The sequence below is a fragment of the Numida meleagris genome, chromosome 2 (genome assembly GCF_002078875.1).
Source record: "Numida meleagris isolate 19003 breed g44 Domestic line chromosome 2, NumMel1.0, whole genome shotgun sequence".
NCBI classification, from domain to species: Eukaryota; Metazoa; Chordata; class Aves; order Galliformes; family Numididae; genus Numida; species Numida meleagris.
In genome coordinates, this window is record NC_034410.1 from 102,745,715 (window position 1) to 102,770,638 (window position 24,924).

General features: G+C 39.3%; 1 protein-coding gene and 1 long non-coding RNA gene across 3 annotated transcripts in view; one reads left to right on the forward strand and one right to left on the reverse strand.

The window, feature by feature from the left end:
* Positions 1–24,924, reverse strand: part of SS18 (SS18, nBAF chromatin remodeling complex subunit) — a 45,193-nt gene that overhangs the window by 13,610 nt on the left and 6,659 nt on the right. For both annotated transcript variants that reach the window (XM_021386902.1, XM_021386903.1), the window contains exons 4-5: positions 10,223–10,376; positions 6,064–6,285 (exon numbers count right to left, since the gene is read on the reverse strand). In XM_021386902.1, coding sequence (XP_021242577.1) covers positions 6,064–6,285; positions 10,223–10,376 — 376 coding nt within the window. The remainder of the gene's footprint in view (positions 1–6,063; positions 6,286–10,222; positions 10,377–24,924) is intronic.
* LOC110393718 lies at positions 592–23,671 on the forward strand. Its single transcript, XR_002435135.1, has 4 exons — positions 592–3,051; positions 7,046–7,167; positions 8,477–8,604; positions 20,078–23,671. It is a non-coding gene; the product is annotated as an uncharacterized LOC110393718 (long non-coding RNA).

Sequence of the window (24,924 nt, forward strand, 5' to 3'; positions counted from 1 at the left end):
GTGGGCCCTAGATAAACCTAACAAATTTGAGAAATGCACTGAGAATGAATGAGCTGCTCAAAAGTTTAGCAGTCTAAAATGACTCCTTAGCCTCGCCTTCTGCTGTAACTCAGACAACTGGTGGCAAATGCTACAAGAGACAAGAGTAACTGTTAGCGTAGTTGAAACTTCTGGAAGAGAAACAGAGCAATGAGAAACCACACTCATAAACAGCTCTGCTGTTCCAATCAAACAGCTAAGGGAAAAGCTGGCTATAATAAAAAGTAAAACAAGCTGTCGTTTCTCTTGTCTTCAAAACTATACACTTTTTGTTGCTAAAAAAGAGTCTCTTCTTGCAGCATTTCACAATGTGCACAGACATCCGTAAAGCAACTGGATACTCTCATCCAGAGTATCAGCAAAACACACCATGCCAGGTGCTAAATCTCACCCTGGCGTCCACTGTTGGACAAACAAAATGTAAACCTAGCAATGCAGCAGCCCTCAGCAAAACTTTTTTTTGTTGTCATTGTTTTCCTTTAGGATTAAAAAAAAAATACAGTAAATACTTGCTTTGAAACATACATGTTGATAACTCTCGCAAAAGCTAGCTCAGGAACTCTAGCAAAGGGTGAACTTAACTTTCATTCTTCTCAAGATTCTTGACAAAGTCTAGAATTTGGATGCCTTCATCAAATAAACCAAAAAGTAGAGGTGGTTGAAAGAGTTTCTCAAAAGACTTTCAGGATATATAGTTTTTGCTACTCCTAATGTTAGGCTGCAATTAAAGGCAGTAGAAACTTCACACTTGCTTTCTCTACAGTTTTTCTTAAACTGAACCATTGTTTAAGGTGTCACTGAAGGAAAATGAAAAACATAAAAACATGTCATTAAAAAAAAATCCATTATTTACCACTGTTGCCTTTCACGTCTCTTAAGGAACAAACGTGACAGAACCGTGACATCTGTTTATGTCTTTTATTTTTCATGATAGGAGAACAGCAGTGTCATCCACATCTGCTCAACAAAGCCAGCTGTAGCACACCAGCACTTTAGAATTTAGAAGCAATTTTTTTGTTTTTCCTGAATATGTTATATGTCCAAAACTTTGAGATTGTCCTGCCTACTTCATGGCACCTGTAAAGCTACTATAAAGCAGTAAAAAAGCACTGGATGTTCCCATCTTTCTATTCCTTTCGCTCCATGGACAATGAAAGTAGATATGGGATTCCACACCAGCCTAGTCAGCTGTCTCTGTGATCTGTTCATATTTGCTTGTAATTCAAAGAGCTCTAAAACTGTTTGGATTTTTTTCTGAATTCATATAAATGAAATTGTCATTACAAAAAAAATCTCAGCATCAGACTACACAACTGGTCTTCTGCAAGTAAGTGACTGAGTCAACACAACATTCTCACGTAGCGTTCAGCTGTTAAAAGGAAACCAGTCCTGCTTTCACACCCCAAGCAATGTATAGTGCTCATTACATAATAACTGAGGGAGTTCAGCACTTGCTTCAAGCACTTCTTGCATGGGAATGGGATCTAGCAAGAGAATCTGAGAAACAAAATCTCCGAGACTGTCAAACTGCTACTTTCTTGGTCCTTACTCTAAAAGCATTTGAGCTATGAATCTATGACTGTGAAAGATCTTTTCAATATAAATAGGTGGAATTTCCATATTAGTTTCAGGTTCCAGAAAATTGTGCTTACACCTCCCTTCTGAAAAGCCAAAAACTGGTAAGAGTTAAAGAACTGTATTCAACTTAAGTAGCTTCCCATACAGAAGTGGAAATGGATCCAGAAAAAAGAAGCTTCCTCCCCAGTCAATCAGCTCCTGTTGCCTCCTGTCTTTTCTGAAAAGGCAGCCAATATTCCATGCAGATGTCCCAGGTTGCTACAGCAGCTTTTTAATCGAGTCACCCACAGAATCTTCCCCTGAAATATTCTGCTTCTTAAGTCCAAAATGACTAAAACTCTTCTAAGTAGACTGACTACCTATGTGAAAACTGCTTCTCATTTAACACTTTTCTATGGCTAGCATTTTATAAAGCTAGTGTAAATCAATACAGAGCAGACCAAAAGGAAACCCCACAATGGGTTCCACACTATGTATTAAATTCCTTAATTAGCACTTTTTTGTTTTTTCTTACTGACCGCATATTTCTCAAAATGTGTACATACAGTAAGATATTTTGCTAGAAGCTGCACATAAAACATTATGTTAAACACTTAAAAGTTAGACCAAACCTCTTCATGTGTTATAGAGTCATCTTCTTTTATATGATAGCAGGCTTCTTTTTCCTACAAGTCCTGGCCTCATTCACTAACAGTAGATATTATTCACTGAAAAGCTATTCAGTATTTTGTTTCCTCCTAATTGTTCAGCATGAGATGCTGTGCCTATTCAAACACTGCTCTGAAGATAGAATTATTAATTTACTCATGGGCTTTCTTATAGTATTCATAACTAAAATGCCTAAATCTTCATAATGAAAATACTTCCACAACGCTCCTGTGAAATCAGATGCCACAATAATCTCACCATCCAACTCAATCCTTTACAGATCAGGAATCCATGCAAGGAAAGATTAAGGTCAAAGACATCTACTGATTTTTAATAGCCAACCTGAAATGCTAAGACTTTATCTTTTGGAGTATTTAGCATTATATTTAGTGCTGTTATTAACTGATAGAACTAGTAGAATCTCTTATTTTCAACAGAAAAGAAGTGTGATTATGAGTTCACAAATGCTTCCTAGCAGCAATACTGAAGTTCAGAAAATTTTGCTTCATTTCTGCTCCTGAATGGCAGCACACAGTCCTGACCAAGAAATCGGGAAGTCTCCATCCATTTATTACCTTGCAGGGGAGCTGTTAGGTCACAGGTTGAACTGCTGATTGAGCACCCATTGAAGGGGTGTGGCTGGCCCAGGTTGCTCAGGAAAACTGTTTGCACCTGTGCTCCCCACGTGACCAGAAGGGGTAGAGCCATGCGAGGCTCTTACAAGGGCCAGTGGGCTACTTCCTAAGAAGGAGTGTAGCACAGCCAGAGAGACTCTTTACTGGTTGGGTGAGTTCAGTGCTTTTTTTTCTGCATATGACTATTGGCCTACCTGTAAATACTATACCTGCTATCACTAAGAACCTATCAGAAGCAATTTTGCTTCTTTGTGAGCAGAATGTACCTTTTTCTTTAACTGCATCCCAACACATTTCCTAGCTGCTCATTCCTGTTTCTTCACTTAGATCAGAAGCCTGCAGTGACTGCATTTGGTTGAATCCCTGTGCTTAGCTGGACTGGATCTTGGCCACCTATTTTTATCTATCAGCATCTCACCACTTAAAACAGACTCATCTAACATTTTTTCCCTCCTGTCTAGGAGCCACACTAGAGGGAAGATACAAAAATGCTTCCACTGCTTTGCCACAAAATCTCAAAACAAATACAACTAAGAGGGTTAGGGTAACTAAGAGTAGTTGGCGGAGATAGAGGAAAGGTGTTAAGTAAACTTGTCTGGGAATATTCCTACATCAAAAAACTCAGCTACCAATACACTACAAGCATGCACAATTTCAGACATAAGGACATTTTCCCTCTCAGGTATTGTTCTATGTTAGTCAAATTTCAAATATTTTCATTGAAATAGCAAAACAAGCTTCCTGTTAAACTATGGTCCATTACTAATGAACCAGTTTCAAAGCACTCCTCTAAAGCAAGGGGGCTGGACTAGCTGACCTTAAAAGGTCCCTTTCAACACAAACCACTTCATGATTTACACAAGAAATGCTCTACTTACTAATGTTTTTGTGCAACACTAATATTCTAAAGAATGCAGTTTTTAACCCCGCTGTCCTAAATGGCTCTCCACTTCTGTGGAGCTCCCACAAAAAAAATTCAGCCTTAAAGTAAATGTAAGAACCTGAGCCTAAACAGACAAAATTAGAAGGACTTACTGAGACATTATGTGTGGGCAATACTATCAGCTCATGTTCTAACAAGAGATTTTGCTCTTCTTGAACCTATAATATGGTTAGACACTGCTTTATTTCCCCCAAGCCACTTCAGTATTATTATTTGTTCAGAACAGAAACCTTTTAAGTATTTTTCTGCTTAACTTCTAATGAGCAACTTCCAAGTTTGATAGAGTACTGAAACTACAACAGGGGAATATTTTGAAGAAGAGTAAAGAATACTGTTCTGAGATGGAATAATCACTAGTCTTAAATTGTAAGATAGTCATACAAAGTGCTTTCTGTGAAGCAAGTTAGTTGATGGCTCCTTCACAAAAACAGCTACATACTTATTGCTAACTCTCTGCAACTAAGAAATTTCAACCGAATATATGCAGGGCTTTTATAAGCATCCCACAATGCTTACAAAATTACTCTATTGTGTATTGCAAAGAATACACAGGTAACTTAAGAGTTCTGAGAGTCAAAAATATTTGCACTTGTAATGATTTCCTCCACTCTGTATCTACCTTTTTTAATTCTACTATTAAAATTTAAGAAAAATATCAGTAAGAATGTGGGCAACAGAAGATTTATCATACCTACCACTTTCACTACTGCTAAGAAAGATGCAGAAATAGCTGGTTTATCTTGACTCATTTTTGGTTTCATATCAACTTCATCTTTCCTCTCAGTGATGTAATGATCAAACAGAACAGTAGAAATTGCTCTATTTGTACACCTCAGAAACTACTGGTATCTGTGTAACAAAGAGGAGCCTGAATCTCCAATGAGACTACATTGTGATAAGAACCTATATCACTAGATGCAGTGGATATGCTAAGTCACAGCATGAAACAGTGACTGAGCACCTGGTGGGAAGGCAGGACCAACCCAGGGGAACTCAGGTGCATGCAACGCACCTGAGTGACCAGAAGGAGTGGAGCCAGGATCCACCTCTTCCCAGACCTCATTTAAAGGCTGACAGTGGAGATGAAGGTGTCTCTCCCAAGATCCCTGCGTACTGGAGGATTTCCAATGTTAAGCAGTTTTTCTTTGTTTCTGCATCCACAGGTGCTGCATTTGGGCTTGTCCTTGTTTCCTGCAGCTTAGGATTGTGCCACCCTGCTACTATTGCTGTACTTCCCACCACATTATAGCATTACAGCATTACACTACTTTTTTTTCCTCTAGATGACTAGAAAGAGAACCCTAAAAATAGAAAAAAACAAACAAAACCATGTTCTACAGCATCAAGAGACAAAAGACCTCAAGTCATACACTTCAGCTAATAAGTCTAAGTTCATACAGACTTAAAAGGGAAAACACCACGCAAAACCCAAACCCAACTTGCTGTAAGCAGAAGTCTTGCTTCTACAGTATGTCTTCTATTGGGTTGTATGCCTAGATTCAGTGTAGAAACAAACTAATAGCTAAGCAGAAAATACCTCTTGTTTGCTGACTTGAAGACGTCCATACAAAAAAGAAGTATATATGCAATTTAAAGATTTGGTCTGCTGTGACTCTAATGCAATATTTTAATTCTCTGCTGTCCTTGCACTTCAACAAGGAGGACCACACTGTTAACAGTTCGTGCTATGTAAATATCCTAGATACAAAATTAGTTTCGAATTTTACTGTATACACAAGGACATCTGAAAACAGTAGGGAGTAGAGGATTGTTCCTGGTTCTGAATTTTATTTCTTACAATTAACAGACATTCTGAGCTAAAACAGCATGCAGGAAAGAACAAAGATTAATTAGGTAGAAAAATGTGAGGACTTCAATTTTTCAACTCACCCAAGAGACTGAAGAGTACAGATATATTTTTATCAACTCAAACAATAATAACAGTTAAAAGTGTCAAGTCTGGGAAAGTTAAACTGTAGTTTGAATTTACAAGCTACGAAAGCAGGTTTAATCCCATCTTCTCACAAAACACCAGAAAACAGTGTCTGCAAATATAAAAATTCATCAGCACATTGGAGAATAGAGATGTAGAGTCCTACAAACATGGGAGCCCTACAAACGTGTGCATTTAGGGAAGGAAATCTACAAGAAAAGTTCTGTTAAGAAAAGTCTGAGTGAGATGCTTCCTTTTTTGCAGAAGCAAACAAGCACCTCATTTACCTTGGTTTGGTTGCATGTTCATGTTTGGTCTGGGACCATAGTTGCCCATTGGCTGTCCCTGGCTCATGGTCATCTGATTCTGCACTGGCATACTCTGTGAGGATGGCACTGAGTGATTATAGCCGCCCATCGACCCATGGCTACTTGAAGGCATGTTCATGGAACTGTTTGTCATATTGAGTTGGTTAGGTCCAGGTCCTTGCATAGGCATATGGTTAGGTCCTTCAAAAAGAAAAGTAGGGGAGAAAAATGGTTCTATATTAAGCACTATCCAACAGGCAAATACAGTCACACCAAATTACAAAACTAAATAAAAGCTATTAAATACAACGCATTTAAGAATATTTATCCTCTTTGCTCTTTTCAAGACACCTTACTGAAATAAACATGCAAGCTTATTTATCAAGGAAAGTGAAATGAGTAATAAGGGTTCAGCGCTCCTGCAGAAAAAGATAAGCAGAGATTGCTGAATTGTACAAAGACAGATCCACCACAAATGCAGGAAGGTCAGTAAACAGGATGACAACCATGACAGAGAACTACAATTAGCAATGCTGTCCATTCAATTCAGTACTGTCTAACTGTGTTACACAGACAACAGAGAGGCAGGAGATCATCGCTAACCATGTAACCATCATGTTGAAGTAAAGCTAAGGTGAAAAAAAGCTCTAGACTGTGGTAACAAGCAACTATTACAGGACTGTGAGAAGACTACTTCCTCTATTTATTTTCTAAGGAAAGGAAGACACAGGATTAGTGCCAGAAAGTAACGGCATGGAAGTGTTTTTTTGTTTTTTTTTTTAATTTCTTCTTAAAGGAAGAAATTGCCTACAACAGATACTAGAGAGCTCACCAAGTACACAGTGGAATACGTTTTTGAAAACCAGTAATATAAGAAGTGGAACAGGGAAGACAGAAAGAGGGAAGTTGTTGAACACATAAACCAGCCCCTTAGGGAAATTATTTTACACTTGATGTCTAGGGTAGCATCAAAACAGAAGAAAGCACTCAAGAAACAGTGGGCAAAGGAAATATCTGGCATGCGTATGCTCCGGGATCAAAAACAGAAGATTGTTAGTGTGGAGCTAGAGGAAGAGGACAGAGGTAAGCTAAGATAATAGTATGGAAAAAAACCTTGCAAATGAAAAATAAGAACACATTTGAGAAGTAACTATTTAATACAGTTTGCCAATATACTTCAGGAGGTTCTCCTGCATATAAGGACACAACAGTTCATTTTTCTTATATGAACGAAATATGAAGAGTATGAAATGAGGAATATGAATGAAGGAGACAAGAAGTGCCTATCTGTCATTAAAGTAACTGCTTTAAATGCTTTACTAATTAGATCCTGTGTTGAACTAAAGTTAGTGGAATAAATATCTTGCCTAACTAAACTGCTAATAGATAGCATCTTAGTCCTGAGACTAAACTGTAAGTGCATTAGAGACTACATTTTTAGGAAGCAAAGAAGAATTTGGGAGATCTTGTATGGAGACATACAAGCACCTATTATTCAGGAAGAACACCTACCACTGCCAAGGTAAAGGTCAGAGAACCCTAGAGCTGGTCTTATCTTTCAACTTTCTACTTATTAAACAAGCTGAAGAAATCAGGGAGATAATTTGACATCAGCAAAAACTTTTTTATCATCTCCTTCCAAATCCATGCACTACCCTTAATCTGCATCACAAATTCAATGAACGCAATTCTTCACACAGGATTTTTTTTTTCAGATAAAACCTATCATCTGTCACAGGTACAGATGCACCGAATTCCACTACAGGCTGAAAAAGGCTTGTCTTGACTGTCTTCACTGCTAAGGGGATACAGACACTTATCTGTCAGGGGAAGCAATTAAGGGTCTCAGCAGTACTTCAGGCTCTTTATTAGCCAGAACACAAATGTGAGAAAAATCACCCTTTGCCCTTTAGGTAATGGGAGAGGTCTGTGGCAGAACTTTTCAGCAGCTCATGCACTGACTGTTACTGGAGAGCTCTTTTAATCATCCTATAAGCTGTTCCACCCATATTTAGTCCTCTGGAAGCCCCTACTTGGATGAGGCCTACTAGAAATCCATAGCTGGCAATTTTAAAAGCCTAACTTTAATTTCTTCCAGTCAACTTGCAGTTTTTGACCCTGGATTCTCATGTCTTGCACTGAACTCCTTTAGGACAGATCATCTCTTCAGTTATTTAAAGTTTTGTATCTGACTTCTATCATAAAGCGTCTTATGTAATTTTACACTAAGTGCCCTATAAAGAGAAAGCAAATGCATACACTGAATAAATAATTGCAAATATGTGCCTACAAAATATAGAAAGGCTCACATACAGGCAAACTAGCGAACACTAAAGGAAAAACAACATTCAGATATCTACTTAATGAGATGATTCTCTTTTCCCTTCTCCAGAGTGTAACTATGAAGCAATTTCAGCATGCCTTCCAAATATTAGAGATACCCTCATCCTAAGCTGTTTATCTTCACATCCTCAGAGACAACCTTAAACACAGAAGGGAAGGAACAGACATTCAAAAAAGGTATATGTTGGGAAGAAAGGCTAAATTAAAGCTTAGTTGGAAACTGTTTTTAAGCATTTGTCTAGGTGAATACCCAAACAAATCTATTTACCTTTCACATATCTTCATAAGCACTCTTTTCTTATTCTATCTAATTACAAAATATGTGTGTTTAAGGAGTGACTTTTCTCCCCTGTGGCCCTGCAGTGAAGTCATTATGCTCACATTGTGACTTAGTAATCCTTCTCCTTGGAAAAGATCATTATAATAACAATAATATGATTACACTAGAGGGTCAAAGAGACTGATTTGTGAGAGGCAATGCTATTCTCCATGGGAGCTGATGGATCTTAGATGGATAGAAGACTCCTCAACCAGAATATCTCTGCCCTACTTAAGGAGTTAGCATATATTGTTCTTTCTACTTCCAAGCACGATCAATGACCAACATGTACAACGAAACTGACTTCTCCTCTAGATCTATTATTTACTTCTTTCACAAGACTTTTGGATGCTATTAAGCTACTCTTTTCAGAAAAGCTGCTACTGTCAGGTCCATTTTATCAAGATTTGAGCACAAATTAGAAACCATAGCTATCATTATATTTTTAGCTGAAGTTTTGCATAGTTATATGCTGTGTTTATTGTCATGGAGTTTATCCTTGTGACCACTGAGAGGTGAATATACAAAGATCCTCTGATAGCAGTTTCCTTTCCTGGAAGAATCAATACCCTGAAGAGCTTTTGTATGAAAAGTTCCTCCATACAAAAGAACGAAGGGGTCCTGAACAAAAGCAATCCTGGGAATGTAATTTTAAGTTGAAAGCCAACTCTCACAGAAGAGGCAGTATGACTTTATGAGTGGAAATTCTGGAAAACAGCTTCTCTATAAAGAAGCATGCTTTTTCCAGGGCTCCCTCCTTTCTGATCTGACTGCTGAAGGGAATAGTTAGCCCAAAGCCTGTACTGGTAGGCATAATGTGGAATTTTATCATCTTGTTTCACTGCTTTGTTTTTGACTTCTCAAGCACTCTTCTTTTTATTACAAAACAGGATGGCATAAAAAAGACTTAAAATTTATACCTAGAACAATAATCTGGAGGCTGTTTCTTTACAAATCCCTTACCATTCAACATGTCTTCAATAATAAAGAACACAGAGGATTAGTGGCAACTGGTGACTTTCTGTACAAAGTGATCTAATTATTTTTTTCCCTTATATTTATGGAATTTTGAACGTGGGTAAAATGCATCTATTTTATGATTATCTAATTATTTAGTTGTGATGATTTCACATTATCTTTTTATGGAAGGATTTGCATTCACTCAGCCACAGGCCAATACCTTTCCCCAATAAGCCTTCTAAAGCCAGCTGTACTGCATGGTTTCAAACAGACTAAATTTAGCCAGTTCTGTTCATCAGAGGAATGCTGTGTGTCAGCTACATCAAAGCCCAAGGGCAGCCTGATAAACACTGAATACAGGTCACGTAGCTCTGTAGCTAACAAACTCTAAGAGAGCTCGTACTCGGGGGCATTCAAAGCAGTTTTGTCATCAACAATCTAGTATCCCCTGAGCCCCCATGTCGTTCCAGTTGCTAAGCAACGCTGGTGTTAATGTCTTAGAGGAGAAAAACTTACCAGGCATCTGGCCGTTCATCTGGTTCTGCATGTGTGGCGCAGGAGGGCCCCCACCTACCAGTCCATCTGAAGACATGTTGTGCGAGCGCGGGGGCGGAGGGGGGCCGCTCTGACTCATCCCTCCTGGACCCATAGGCATATTCTGTGTGGGTGGCTGGAAGGAGACAGTTTAGTCAAACAAGAGAAGCAGTTAGGCTGACAAATATATTATATGTACATATGGTACGGCAGTTGCCTATATCGCTAAAGCGGCGTATGAAAAAGCACTGAAAAGCATTTCTCGCTTTTTCTGGTATGTTTAACTCAGTATTAATTTGGGCAAAACATTTAGTATTTCCATCAATTTTACATGAAGTATTGCAAGCAGACAGCACCACGGTACCTTCGAGCATTGCTTTAAAATAAATAAAAACCAAATCAATGGCTCATTAAAAAATTATATCGGAACAATCTAAGACTGCTAGAATTACTCCCTCCCACACAAAGCTTTCCCTCAAAGCAGCGTTTGCTCAACAGAAAAATAACTCTCCCGTTATAATTCTCTCCTATCAACAATCTGTTGCTGTTAACAGACCTTGCACCAGGACAAAGCAGGTACAACCAGAGATGAAAGCCTCTAAATGCTCATAGACGAACAAAAATTTGCACCTGGGTGTGGTAAAATGTTTGAGATCTCTTCTCCTCTCTCCCCTGAAGCACTGAAGGCCTAGTTCATAATTTTGTGCCAAACACCCCCTACAGACTGGAAGCACATTAGTGCTGGCCTCCAAAGGTCCAGAGACAGCTGCCTAGAAAGGATGTTTTTGGCAAATTTCCTAATGAAATTGTGAGGAAAATAACGGAATAACCTTGAGAGTTCAAAGAGAGAGAGCAAGAAAAACAACAAATACAAGGGGGAATTTACTATTAGGTTCTATACTCGGCAATGTAAGGAGGCACAGAAACTGCTAGTAGACAGCTTCGTTTTCCTGTTAAATTCTCCTGTGAGACTGCACTATTCTCTTCATGCACCTTAGCCAAATGCTTCCAGGGGAATAAAAATTATCTGAGCCAGTAAAAACACTGACCTCTGGCTTTTGAGGACCCTGTCTAAAAAGTTCATGCAAAACCCCTTCCTGCGAGACAATGATGGGTGTATTTTTCCACAATTCTCTTCACAGAAAGAACCTAGAGAGAGAAATAAGTCTTTACCTAGAACAGCCCCCCTTATCACTAAACCTACCCATAAGGATGTTCATAATGACAAAGCATAATATGGTAAAAAGAGCAACTCTTTACACCTGAGTGTAAAGCAGGACCCCTTTTTTGCCCTGGAAATGGCAAAACCTGCAGTAGGAGCACTAAGCAGGAGGAGTCAGATCTCTCTGGTGACAGCAACAGGACCGAGGGAATAGCATGGAGCTGCATCAGAGGAGGGTCAGGTTGGGGGTTAGGAAAAGGCTCTGCACCAGGAGGGCGGTGGGCATGGCCCTAAGCTGCTAGAGTTCAAGGAGCATTTGGACAGCACTCTCAGAAATATGATTTGAATTTTGGGTGGTCCTGCGTGGAGTCAGGGGGTTGGCCCAATGATCTTGTGGGTCCCTTCCAACTTAGGATGTTGTATGGCTCTAATACACATAGATAATATAGACACGTATTCACTTCTTGGAGATAGGAAAGGAGGAAACAGTACTGATTTATTCTCTCAACATTTCTTCAAATACCTCAAGCAAGTATTATTTTCCCTGCAGTATTTTAAAAAATATCTCAAGAAATCAGAGAAAGGCTTTTCTGAGGAGGAGAAAGAAAGGAGATGAAGAAAAATTCAAGTACGTACCTACATTGCTCTGAAAGCAATGCCTCCTATTTATTTCCATGGAAACTACAACAAAGAGCACAATAACACTACATGATAGAGCAAATTCTCAGCTACAAAACACTATTTTTCATCAGTCACCACTATTAGTTCTGCATTTTTGCCAGTGATGCACAAGACCCTGCATGCCTCACTCGTAAAAATCTGCACACGTGGAGGTGACCCACTGTTTCATAGCTGCTATGATGGTGTTGTTGCTAGGAAAATGTCGCCCATGGGGCCTGGTGTTATCGTGTTGCAAGAGAAAGGCAGTCTTCTTCTCTGGCCTGACTCCGGAAGTTTGAGCCTTCAGCTTAGTCAGTATCATGATGGAGCAGATAGAGTTGATGGTTTGCCCGGGTTCCAGGAAATCCAGAAGGATCGCTTCTTTCCTAGCCCAGCAGACAGAGAACATCACTTTACAAACTGAGGGCTGCGTCTTCAACTTTTTTCTTCGATGGGGAATTCACATCTTGCCACTCCATGGACTGCTGTTTTGACTCTAGCTCATAGTGGTGACACCACATCTCGTCACTGGTAATGATGTGATCCAGATAAAAGTCATCTACAGCCTTGTTCTTCCCAGACATCTGCTGGAATTATAATACAGCAGAAAGGGCAGTCCCGGAGGTTCCTAGAGTGTGTGGGAGACAACTTCCTGACACAGCCAACAAGGGGAAGCAAAATCCTGGACCTGCTGTTTGTTAACAGAGAAGGCCTTGTGGGGGATGTAAAGGTTGGAGGCCATCTGGGGCAAAATGATCATGAAATAATAGACTTCTCAGTCCCTGCTGAACCTCAGAGGGGAGTCAGCAAAACTGCATCCCTGGACTTCCAAAGGGCAGACTTTGGCCTCTTTCGGAGCATGGTTGAGAGAGTCCCTTGGGAGGCAGTTCTAGAGGGCATGGGAGCCCAGGACGGCTGGGAATACTTTAAAGAAGTTATTTTAATGGTGCAGGAGCTGACCATCCCCAAGTCACAGAAGACGAGCCATCGGGGTAGAAGACCGGTCTGGCTGAACAGAGACCTTAAACTGGAACTTGGGAACAAAAAGAAAGTTTATGGTCTTTAGAAGAGGGGGCAAGCAACTTATGAGGATTACAAGTATGTAGTGAAGCTGTGCAGGGAGAAAATTAGAAAAGCCAAAGCCCGGCTAGAACTGAACTTGGCCACTAAGGTGAAGAACAACAATAAATATTTCTATAAATACATCAACAGTAAAAGGAGGGCTAGGGAGAATCTCCATCCCTTGCTGGACACTGAGGGCAACACAGTGACCAAGGATCAGGACAAGGCTGAGGTACTTAATGCCTTCTTTGCCTCAGTCTATAATAGTAAGACTAGTTGCGCCCTGGGCACACAGCCCCTTGAGCTGGTAAGATGGGGATGGGGAACAGAATAGGCCATGCACAATTCACGATGAGATGGTTTTGGACCTGCTCCAAAAGCTGGATACTCACAAGTTCATGGGGCCAGATGGATTGCACCCTAGAGTGCTGAGGGAGTTGGCTGCCAGGCCGCTCTCCATCATCTTTCGACAGTCCTGGCTAACAGGGAATGTCCTGGTTGACTGGAGACTAGCAAATATGATTCCCATCTTCAAGAAGGGCTGGAAAGATGATCCTGGTAGCTACAGACCTATAAGTCTCACCTCGGTGCCAGGGAAGGTTATGGAAGGGATAATCTCAGGAGACATCGTGGATCAGTTAAAGGTCAACCAGGGGATGAGGACCAGTCAGCACAGATTTATGAATGGTAGATCCTACTTGACAAACCTGATTTTGGTCTATGATAAGGTGACACTAAGTAGATGAAGGTAAGGCTGTCGATGTGGTCTGCCTGGACTTCAGTAAGGCCTTTGGCACTGTCCCCCACAGCATCCTTGTGGAGAAGCTGGCTGCCCATGGTTTGGATGGGCATATGCTCTGCTGGGTGAAACACTGGCTAGATGGTCGGGCCCAGACAGTTGTGGTCAATAGATTTAAATCCATCTGGCGGCCAGTCATGAGCAGTGTCCCCCAGGGTTCGGTGCTGGGGCCTCTTCTATTCAACATCTTTATCAATGATCTTGATGAGGGGATTGAGTGCACCCTCAGTAAGTTTGCAGATGACACCAAGTTAGGAGGGCGTGTTGACATGCCAGAGGGGAGAAAGGCACTGCAGAGGGAACTGGATAGACTGCATTGATGGGCCAAGGTAAACTGTATGAGTTTCAATAGCGCCAAGTGTCGAGTCCTGCACTTTGGTCACAACAACCCCAGGCAACCCTACAGGCTTGGGGAGGAGTGGCTGGAAAGCTGCCTGACAGAAAGGGACCTTGGTGTGCTTATGGACAGTCGGCTGAATATGAGCCAGCAGTGTGCCCAGGTGGCCAAGAAGGCCAATGGCATCCTGGCTTGGATCAGGAACGGTGTGGTGAGCAGGACTAGGGAAGTCATCCTGCTCCTGTACTCGGCATTGGTGAGGCCTCACCTCGAGTACTGTGTTCAATTTTGGGCGCCTCAGTACAGAAAGGACACTGAGGTGCTGGAGCAAGTTCAAAGAAGGGCAACAAGGCTTGTGAAGGGCTTGGAGAATATGCCCTACGAGGAGAGACTAAAGGAACTGGGGCTGTTTAGTCTGGGGTAGACGAGGCTGAGAGGAGACCTTATTGCTCTTTTCAAATACCTCGAAAGTGACTGCAGTGAGAGCGGGGCTGGTGCTTTCTCACTGGTGACAGGTGACAAGACAAAGGGAAATGGCCTCAAGTTGTGCCACGGGAGGTTTAGGTTGGTTATCAGGAAAAACTTCTTTACCGAAAGGGTTGTTAAGCACTGGAACAAGCTCCCCAGCGAGGTGATTGAGTCACCATCTCTGAATGTGTTTAAAAACCATTTGGATGTGGTGCTCGGGGACATGATCTAGTGGTGGGTTGTTATAGTATGGTTAGGTTGCAGTTGGACTTGATGATCTTGAAGGTCCTTTCCAACCTGAGCAATTCTATGATTCTATGATTGTATTGGTTGAATACGTCCTGACAAACTTGCATGTGGTGTTCTTTCTCTTTCTGTGTGAGCATTCTTGGGACCCACCTTGCACAAACTTGGATATTCCAATGTTGCCACCGTTGTTTCCAACAAACTGAAGTCAATATTCAGCTCCATGTACAGTTCCCTGGTTATAATTTGCCAATTGATGTGGATGAACTGATCAAGACACTCTTCATTTCGTGGTGCCACAGCTCTGCATGGCCATCCAGAACATGACTTGTCTTGCTGCATGTCACTGTCACCCCTGCTGAAACACACTACTTATTCCTCACTGTGCTCACATCCACCGTTTGGTCTCCACAAAAGTTCAGCAAGCATCAGTGAATGTCAATGAGTGCCATTTTTTCTGTATGGCAGAATTCAGTGACACACCTTTGCTTCATACCTCCACGTCAGAAACCATTACATCAGATCACCCCTTGGCTGCCATATATGACACAGTAACAAAATGTAACAGAATACTGGTGGGAAGGTTCAACCACTACCACCATACCATCAACATCTGCCTCTGCTGCCATGGGCCAACATAATAAAACAGGAGGCATTACTTTTGGTGCAGCCCTCATAATTTATCTAGAGGAGCTTCTGCGTATGCCAGCAACTCAAAGACCTGTGGGAATCCATTTAAGATTCTTGAAAATAATGTAAGGGAAAGGTCCAATGTAATCTTTCATTCATATACTACTGCATGAGGTAACTAGAAAGTAGTGAACATTATACTCTTTTCATAAGAAGTAGTAGGACTGATTCCAGGAACCACAAATCCCTCAGATTTGTGAACCTTACTCTCCAAGCTACAAGTATATTGATGAAACCAAATACAGAATGATAAAATTCCAAGAATGAAACACATGAGTTAGTAAACTGTCAGTACGGGGAAGTTATATCTTTTGACTCTATTCAAATTTTTCAGAAATACAAATAAAAAACACGTAGGTGTATATGCAACAAAAACTTCTTAATACAAATTTTTTTACAAAGCCTTTAGGCTAAGTACTGTATGTGGATGTACGCTTTCATTGATCAGAAACTACCCAATTAGAAGAAAAAAGAAACACACAAGGTTCAAAGAATGAAGGAACATACAGAGATCTCTTGAAAATAATTAAGTGCCAACATTTTAAGATGTTGCAATATTAATTGTTGAATATTATGAAAGAAAGAATAAGCAGAACTAGTGCCAGGTGAAATGCAAATGGAAAAAAAGAAAGCCAATTACACTGAATTTTGAACCGTTCTTTCTTCTGAAAGAACAAACACTTACTGCAACTGATCTGGAAAAAGAAACTGACAACTACCTAGAGAGTTCTGTGGGACAAAAATAGAAAAATTCCATTAAAACCACTCAAAATACGTACATCTACTTTCTGATCATCTTCAGTGCTTGATTTAACAAAAGTCAGGTATAAAACACAAGAAATAAAATGCCATGGCATTTCTGATAATGATACATGTTTGGTTTGGGGAAAGCAATCACAAGAAGATACAATAAAAGCAAAAGGACTCCAAAGACAGGCAACCAATGATTAAAGACTTTGAATTTCTCTTACCTGAAACAAGTCAAAAATGACAGATTTTTATTTTTACAGAGAAAGGAAATGAACGTAAGAGGATATGTCAGAAATACAATTTAATGTATGATCTACAGAAAATGTAGATCATCCAATTTATGCTTTAACAACAAAGAAAACCCCAGGAGAACAGTCAATAAATTGAGGAATAACATTAAATATATAAGACACCATATAAATCACATAAGCCTGAGGAATTCATCAACACAAGACATCAGAACAAGGTTTAAATAGGATTTGGAGATAATTACACATACATATATGCAATAGAAACAGAGTTACATTATATACAATATTTTTAAAGGGTGTTGTAAGCCTTCATGTCAGGGTCATAAACCAATCACTACCTGATAGCAATTAAAAAGAAGTGTCTCCAGCAGATATAATTATTCCCCTGTGAAATTCCTCCACAGCATCTTTCTACTTGCCGCAGACAGAAAAAAAGGAAGAAAAATTTGTTTTAAAATGGCAATTTCCCTATTTCTATCACAGTTATTCCATGCTATGAGAGGTAGTATAACTTCTTTTAAATCATCTTTAATTAAAAGAAAGTAAACCTGGATCACTTAGTCTTTTTTTGAAATTGACTATCCCTGGTAATATGCAGTAAGCATGATAAAGACCTTCTAAAATACAAAATGACGACAATATTCAAAAGCTAAATACTTGAATAAAAAATGAAAATAAGAAAAAAAAACCCACACACTTTGCGAAAGCAAAGTGACTCAACTTAAACCCTATACATTCAGTCATTTGGATGAGATTACATCCAAATGTAGTTAGGCTGAAAGAACCAGAGCAAAAACTACTTTCTTGATTTTACTGAATAAGAGACAGGAATGAAAATTAAAATCTCCGTTAATTTTATTCCAATTATGAAATACTATCAGTTAAGAAGTAAATTAAAGAATTAGAAGTAAGATAAGCATTAGACATAGCTTCACTTGCTAAACACTAATTTTTGGGTCACGTTCCCAAATACAGATTGCAATTTACAGCCACTATGAGCATCTATAATTTATCAGAGCATGACAAAAAACTTTCAACTATGCTGCCTAATTCTGGAAAGCTAAACTAGAGAAAGACTGAAATTGGCCTACAGTTACAAGTTAAAAAAGAGAGACAAGAAAAATAAACATTAGATTCTAGCTGACAGTTTTCAGCAAACAAATCTTAAAAGTTATTTGAAAGCATAAACTCATAACAGCAGTTAAACTGCCTTTTACTGATGATTTTCTTTTAAGCAATAAAATAAATCAAATGCAAGACATCAAACAAAAATGTGTTATGGTGGAACTGTACATCTGGAGCTTTTATCTATCATCTCTTTCCTACCCTATGCCAATATGCCAGATTTTTCTTACCACCAATAGTAGGTTGAAACTTTTGATTATGTATCATAATGATGGAATACTAACTCAGTAGTTAAAAAACGTAAAGCAGTAAAAATGTACAAGTCAGGAAATACTGTTCAGCATATGCTAAAACAAAGTATCGCTAATCAATACGCATAGCAATAGATATTTAAAGGACACTACCACAAATTCAATTTTCTTGAAATTCTCTCAGAATAACAATTACAAGCTACACGCAGTGCGAACATAGAAGTCTTCTAATCTTTCTAAGAGGAGCTCTAACTCGTGATTTAATCGATCATCTTTGTTTTCAGCTCTCAAATACCATTTTCTGCAAAGCAAAATATCCTATCCCAGGAGGTACTCTGGCCTGCTAATATCACATTGCTAATATCACAGCACCTGCCCCAGCCTCAAAGAACGGTACCCAGTTGATAGGTGCTGATGACACCTGCAGAACACTTACTGACATGTCAGAGTGGGAAATAAGATCATAAAGGAATATATTTCCAAGATCTGGAAACACTAAGATTCATTTAATTGGCTTATGACTCTTCCGTAAGACTCTTCTATTCTAGAGTCTTCTTGTACTGAGAATATCTTAAATGGAAAAAAAAAAAACAAAAAACAGAAAAACAACCTATATAAATTCTCCAAAAGTGTAATTCTTGGGGTAGGGGCGATTTCTATGTGAAAAAACATTTATATTTGTACCTAAATTGAAAAGTTAATTACAAATGTAATTTATGCTAACATTATCAGAAGTAGTTGTGGCACCAGCAGTAAGGAATTCTAAATTTAGAAAGACAACCAATTCTTAAGTCTCAATTTGTATAAATATCTTCAATAATCAGAAAAACTCTGACTTAATATTTGAATAAAATGCTACAATATTTTATAATATACTAATTATGCACTTTGTTCAAAGAGGAAACTGGAATTTTCAATTGTTTCAAACCGTATAAATGACAGCATAAAACTATTTCACCGTACAAATATTCCTTAACCTCATTTTAAGGGCCAGAAACTTTAGCCCTAAAATACTTTGTCTACACAGAAAAAGCTCTTCTGATACTTGAAAAGTAATCACGCAGAATTCTTAACTCTTGATGTAACTAGAAATTATTTAAAGTGTAAGCTAAATAATCTGGTACAAATTCAGATGATTTTATTGTGAAAGATTAGGAATAAGTTAACTGTGGGCATTAACTCAGGGAATCTTCAGCTACTGGAACCAGACAAATTCAGAGGTACTCTGTAGCTCCCCCATAAAATGCTGTTTACATCAGATTTCTGTTCCATAACCATTTATCTCCCGACTCTGGTTTTTAAGATGCTTTAAAACCTGGTCAAATATTTATAGATTTCTCTCACGTTTATTAACATAAGGGAAAAATTCCATCTCTAATTCAGCTAGCAGGCCTTAAGAAAACTCAACTAAAGCACAAAGAATCCTGCTCAACCTGATGTAAGTTTCATTAAGGAAACAGCAAAGCTGTACAGTCAGAAAGACTTGCATCTGTACAAATAACATTGATACTACCAGAGTGCCTTGTATTGCTCTCAGCAAACTGGCCAGGGCTGAGACAGAAATGTTTTGTACAAATATTGTACTGAAGGGAGGCAAATCACATCTTCAAGCACAGAAGTTACATTTTAGAGCATAACCTTAATCAAATTGGTCGTTGTGTTTTACTGATTTCTACATCAGCCACAGAAGTTGTAGGCAATGTCAGCAGCTTTTCTGTGCACAGTGCACTAGCTCCCCACGTGGACACACTTGATTAGCAATAAGTGCAGAGTAGCTTACACAAGTTACAGCAATCCTCTTATTTCAAGTGGTCTATGAATCCACCTGTAACATGGTAACATCTTAAAGCCTCATGTTGTGGTAAGAACTTCTTCAGATAAGTACTGGTTGCACTCCTTGCAGCTGTTCTCCATTTCCCAATAGTAACCCAACTGCGCTGCTGACACAGTTATTCAAACAGTACTCCAGTTAATCTGAACTAAATCAGAATGAGAATATCCCCCTTTCTCCATAATTATGCCATTGATTTCTCCAGACAGGTTCATCATGCAAGAACAATGAATCATCACGCAGCAGAACTGCATCTGATGAGAGTACAGCACTGGTTATGTCAGCTTAACTGGGGAAGGGAATGGGAAACCTGTCCAACAGCCAAACTTCTGACATTTTAAAGCCTCTCTGGAGTAAAACAAACAACCTGGAAAAGTGGGTATAATGAGGATCCACAATCTGAAAAGTCTTTAGAAATGCACCACATCCAGTTCACTTTTGCTTAAGACGGATGACTCTACTGGCCCCAAGAGATACAGCACAACTTACAGACTGGTGTTGTTACAGAGTCAACAAACAAACTAGGTGAGGAACAGCTCGCCAAACCTATGTTATAGGAAACTTGGCTCTTTGGACCTCAAGTTTTCTAAAATGCTTGTAATACTGACAGTTTTACCAGGCTGCCTCTTCAAGTTTCTTAGTTGTAGTCTTCCACGCACTGAGTAAAATAAATAAATAAAATCTGCCTGGTTATTTGTAGAACTAGTTCTTTTGACTAATATCTCACAACCACATTTTTACGTATGATAAACATGAAGGCAATCAGTGTTGATCCAGGGGGTCAAAAACATCCAAAACCTCATGCAAACAAAGTGGATACAGAAGCTCAAGTGCTGGCCATGGAACAAAGTCAATTAATTGATGCAGACACACCAGACCTCTCTGTAAGGGCTTATACAGACAGATCACAGCACATTGTGTTTATGGCTGATTATTACAGTCATGCCTAAGAACTAGGCTACTGACAGTAATAAAGAATTACATCTCATCTTTAACAGACCCATATAACTGTACCACTTCAGGAAAAATCTCCTTTGACATTTCACTGGAAGTGTTTAGTCTTCAAAATCACACAAACACAGTGACAACACAGTGACAATTATTCAAATTGTGGTACTAAATGTCCCAAATTTCTCATTCCTTAGCAACAAAGATAGCTTAACTGGAAGCTACGTACATCATCAAAGGGGTCTTACCACTTGCATCTTTGGCTCACAAAACAGGACAAATATTTTTTGAGAGTTCCAAAAAGAATTAGAGGAAGGAACAATGTAAGAAACAATGTTCTTTAAGGAGGCTGGAGGCACAAATAAGTTAGCTATTACCAATTCAAGATTTGCACTACCTTGGTAATTTCTAGTAACAATGCAGAACACAAAGCTTAATTTACCTATGCCAAACAGAGCTGCTCCGGTTGCCTCTCATTCAAAGAACAGCTGGGAAATTATTCTCCTGTTTAAGTTACTCTAATGTGAAACTTCACAGCAAACAGAAGCATCTAAATTTCTTGTTTTAAAGAGCATAAACACTGACAGTGACAGAAATCCTCCTTAGAAAGTACCTGCACAACATGGAGAATATGAATGCCACACCATTCCTCCTTTTTTTTCTGAGAATTTAGCTTGGTTAGTGTTCCCGTCATCACCTCCTATCTAGGGTTTGTCTTTCAGAAAGTATTCTAGAAGTTACTATATTTTTTGAAAACTGTTTTATAAACATTTGAGTGATTTTTCTTCAAAATTCATGCTCCACTTCCAAATAAATAGCTCAGTTGCCTCATGACAGGAAATGCTGAATCTTTCCTTTACACCCTGTTGCCTATTAATTCAATTTACAGTTGACCTTGAGTTCCGCATGGACTTACATTCTGAAAGGCTCATCCAGAGTAACATACCCTACTGCTTTCAGTATCTATTTGGAAAATAAATTAACCCTATCATTCACTGTGTGAAGAATTAAGCCCAAAGCTCAAAGACTGATGCCAGCTGTGATCAAGAGGAAAGAAGATACCACTAACAGATTTTCCACTATCATACCATAAAGACTAGACCGTCTCAAACATTCAGGCTATAACTGGATACAAATCTCATTAATGTAGTATTCCTCTCACCCTTAGTAACTTGAGTTGTGTTTGCAAATTTTATTTTAAATTATTGAAACTGTTATGGATGCTATTTCGCCTTTTTTTTTTCCTATTAGCATATATTTAAGGTCAATACTATGTTCAGAATGAAGGATACTTTAAAAAGAAAACAGTGTACACTCTGTGACTTTGGAGCCCTAGTAGTTCCAAGGTCTCCAAATTGTTTTTATAAGCTAGTTAACATCCCAAGTGCATTAGACGCATAAATTAAATAGCAGCTATCTGAAAAGTACCAACGCATAGACTCCCATTCAGCCACCTGAAATCTTTTAACTACTAAAAAACAAAAAAACAAAAACCCTCCCCCTGCGAAAAATAGCAAAAAACAACTGTCTTCCAGTAAGAAAGTTTGGGGTCCCTTCCAACCTAAGTCATTCCACAACTCTAAGAAGCTTAAGGAAGAGGTTTAGTAGGGTGCTGGTAGTGTTGCTTAATGATTTTTAGGTCTTGATTCTGTTTCTTTGGAAGTAAACAGCATTCCAGTTTTTCTTGACAGTGTGTGTTTATTAAAAAAATGAACACCATTTTATATTAGAAATGCTTAGTACCAATAATGATTTGGACTGTGACAAGATGGGAACTACATCGTGAAAAACATAGATGGAAGAATCACACAAGTTCTAGAATAAGGCTTGCTTTTGAGAGAAATTTCTCAAGCAAGAAAAAAAAATCACTTTATTGATTTTATTAATGTTTCAATATTATGATATCAAGAAAAAATGTTTTAATGAGATGCATACATTTTCCTGTAACTCAAGCACTGAGCTTTCTTGCAAGTCACTTCACACACAGAATTTAGTTTGCTAGGAGAGTAAACTCACTTTTATAAGCAAGTTAGTATGAATCATTAGCCTTCACCTTCATCACATTCCTGAAGTATGCACTAAAATAATGAGCTCTGTGAACTGGCTGAAGGCAAGCTGCATTGCGTAAGAGAAACTCCGAGAAACTTCAGTGTTTAAAAAGAGAAAAAATTTAATAGTTCTCTGTATCTGCGGGTTAAAAAAAACACATTAACATGCACACACAAGTGTAGAACAAAATTTCCCCTCTATTTCTTTCAGAAAAGTTATCATCATGGGTTGCCCTCTTATAAATTCTTGGTAAAAAGCAGATGGACAGGAGAGGAAAAAGGCGTGAGCAGGTAAGTCTATTTTCGTTCAACAGTCGGCAATAACCTTTTAATGCCACTCTCTCAAGAAAACACAGGAACTAAAACAAACATTGGAGAGGGCAAGATGTAGTTTTAGATATCATGTAGTTTGGGACACATTACTTCCATGCACACTACTATTTTTGGGGGGTGGTCTTGGAAGTCCCACTAATGACCTTTAGTTGCATCTTTGTTCTCTGCAGTTTGAGGACACCAATATTCCGCTATTGATTCCCTTGAAATTAGACCAAAGGAAACCAAATATAGGTGTACAGCAAGGAACACAACAACAGCTGTTTTTGAGAAGTTTACTCAGAATGGTGGTGGTGAACAGATTTTCCACCGCTGTCCAGGGAAAGCACCTGTAAACTCAGTAAGAGTTTACAGGCCACAAAGTCAGTAAGAGTTTGTGGCTGGAAAGCTGCATGACAGAAAGGGACCTTGGTGTGCTTATGGACAGTCGGCTGAATATGAGCCAGCAGTGTGCCCAGGTGGCCAAGAAGGCCAATGGCATCCTGGCTTGGATCAGGAACAGTGTGGTGAGCAGGACTAGGGAAGTCATCCTGCCCCTGTACTCGGCATTGGTGAGGCCTCACCTCGAGTACTGTGTTCAGTTTTGGGCGCCTCAGTACAGAAAGGACATTGAGGTGCTGGAGCAGGTCCAAAGAAGGGCAACAAGGCTTGTGAAGGGCTTGGAGAATATGCCCTACGAGGAGAGACTTAAGGAACTGGGGCTGTTTAGTCTGGGGAAGATGAGGCTGAGGGGAGACCTCATTGCTCTCTTCAAATACCTGAAAGGTGATTGCAATGAGAGCGGGGCTGCTACCTTCTCAGTGGTGACAGGACAAGGGGAAATGGCCTCAAGTTGCACCAGGGGAGGTTTAGGTTGGATATCAGGAAAAAATTCTTTACCGAAAGGGTTGTTAAGCACTGGAACAGGCTCCCCAGGGAGGTGGTTGAGTCACCTTCCTTGAATTTGTTTAAAAACCGTTTGGATGTGGTGCTCGGGGACATGATCTAGTGGTGGGTTGTTAGAGCAGTATGGTTAGGTTGCGGTTGGACTTGATGATCTTGAAGGTCCTTTCCAACCTGAGCAATTCTATGACTCTATGAAGAGGCAACAAAAGTTGCATCAACTGCAGACTTAGCCACTGCTCCCATCCTGTTCAGAAGACACTGTCTTAGCAATGCTGCTGTTGACATGCTGAGGCTGGTCAACTCAAGGAGATTAACCTCACATTTCCTTCATATTCTGATGTGCAGGAAGCTCTCTTACAACAGAAGTCATACTTAATATTCAACGTTCATGATGCACACAATGGAAACAAGTACTTTATTATGACATTGGAGATTCAAAGTCTCTCCAGCTCTCTTTACTCACAGCCTGCAATGCTTACTTATCTGTTTCAACTTTTCCTTACTTACAGGCCCTTAAAAGCATCCCTCTGTGCAACATGGTCGGTTCACTATAATTTTGCTTAACCTAAGTCTTATCTTGTTCTTTGCATGCAATATCAAGCTCATTTCAGAAAGGATGTACAATCATTTGATTACAATAGTGCATTCTGAAAGATACAGTCCAGGAGCAAAGCAGCTTTTCTTTTTTTCTCATTTTTATATAAAATCCAACACACGTCCAAAACAAAAGAGAGGAAGAAGGCAGCAACTACCTTCAATAATCCAGGCAAAGTGCGAAAAAGAACACAGTACAAACATTTTTCCCAAATAATAATGAAGTGTTAAATCTATGGACTAT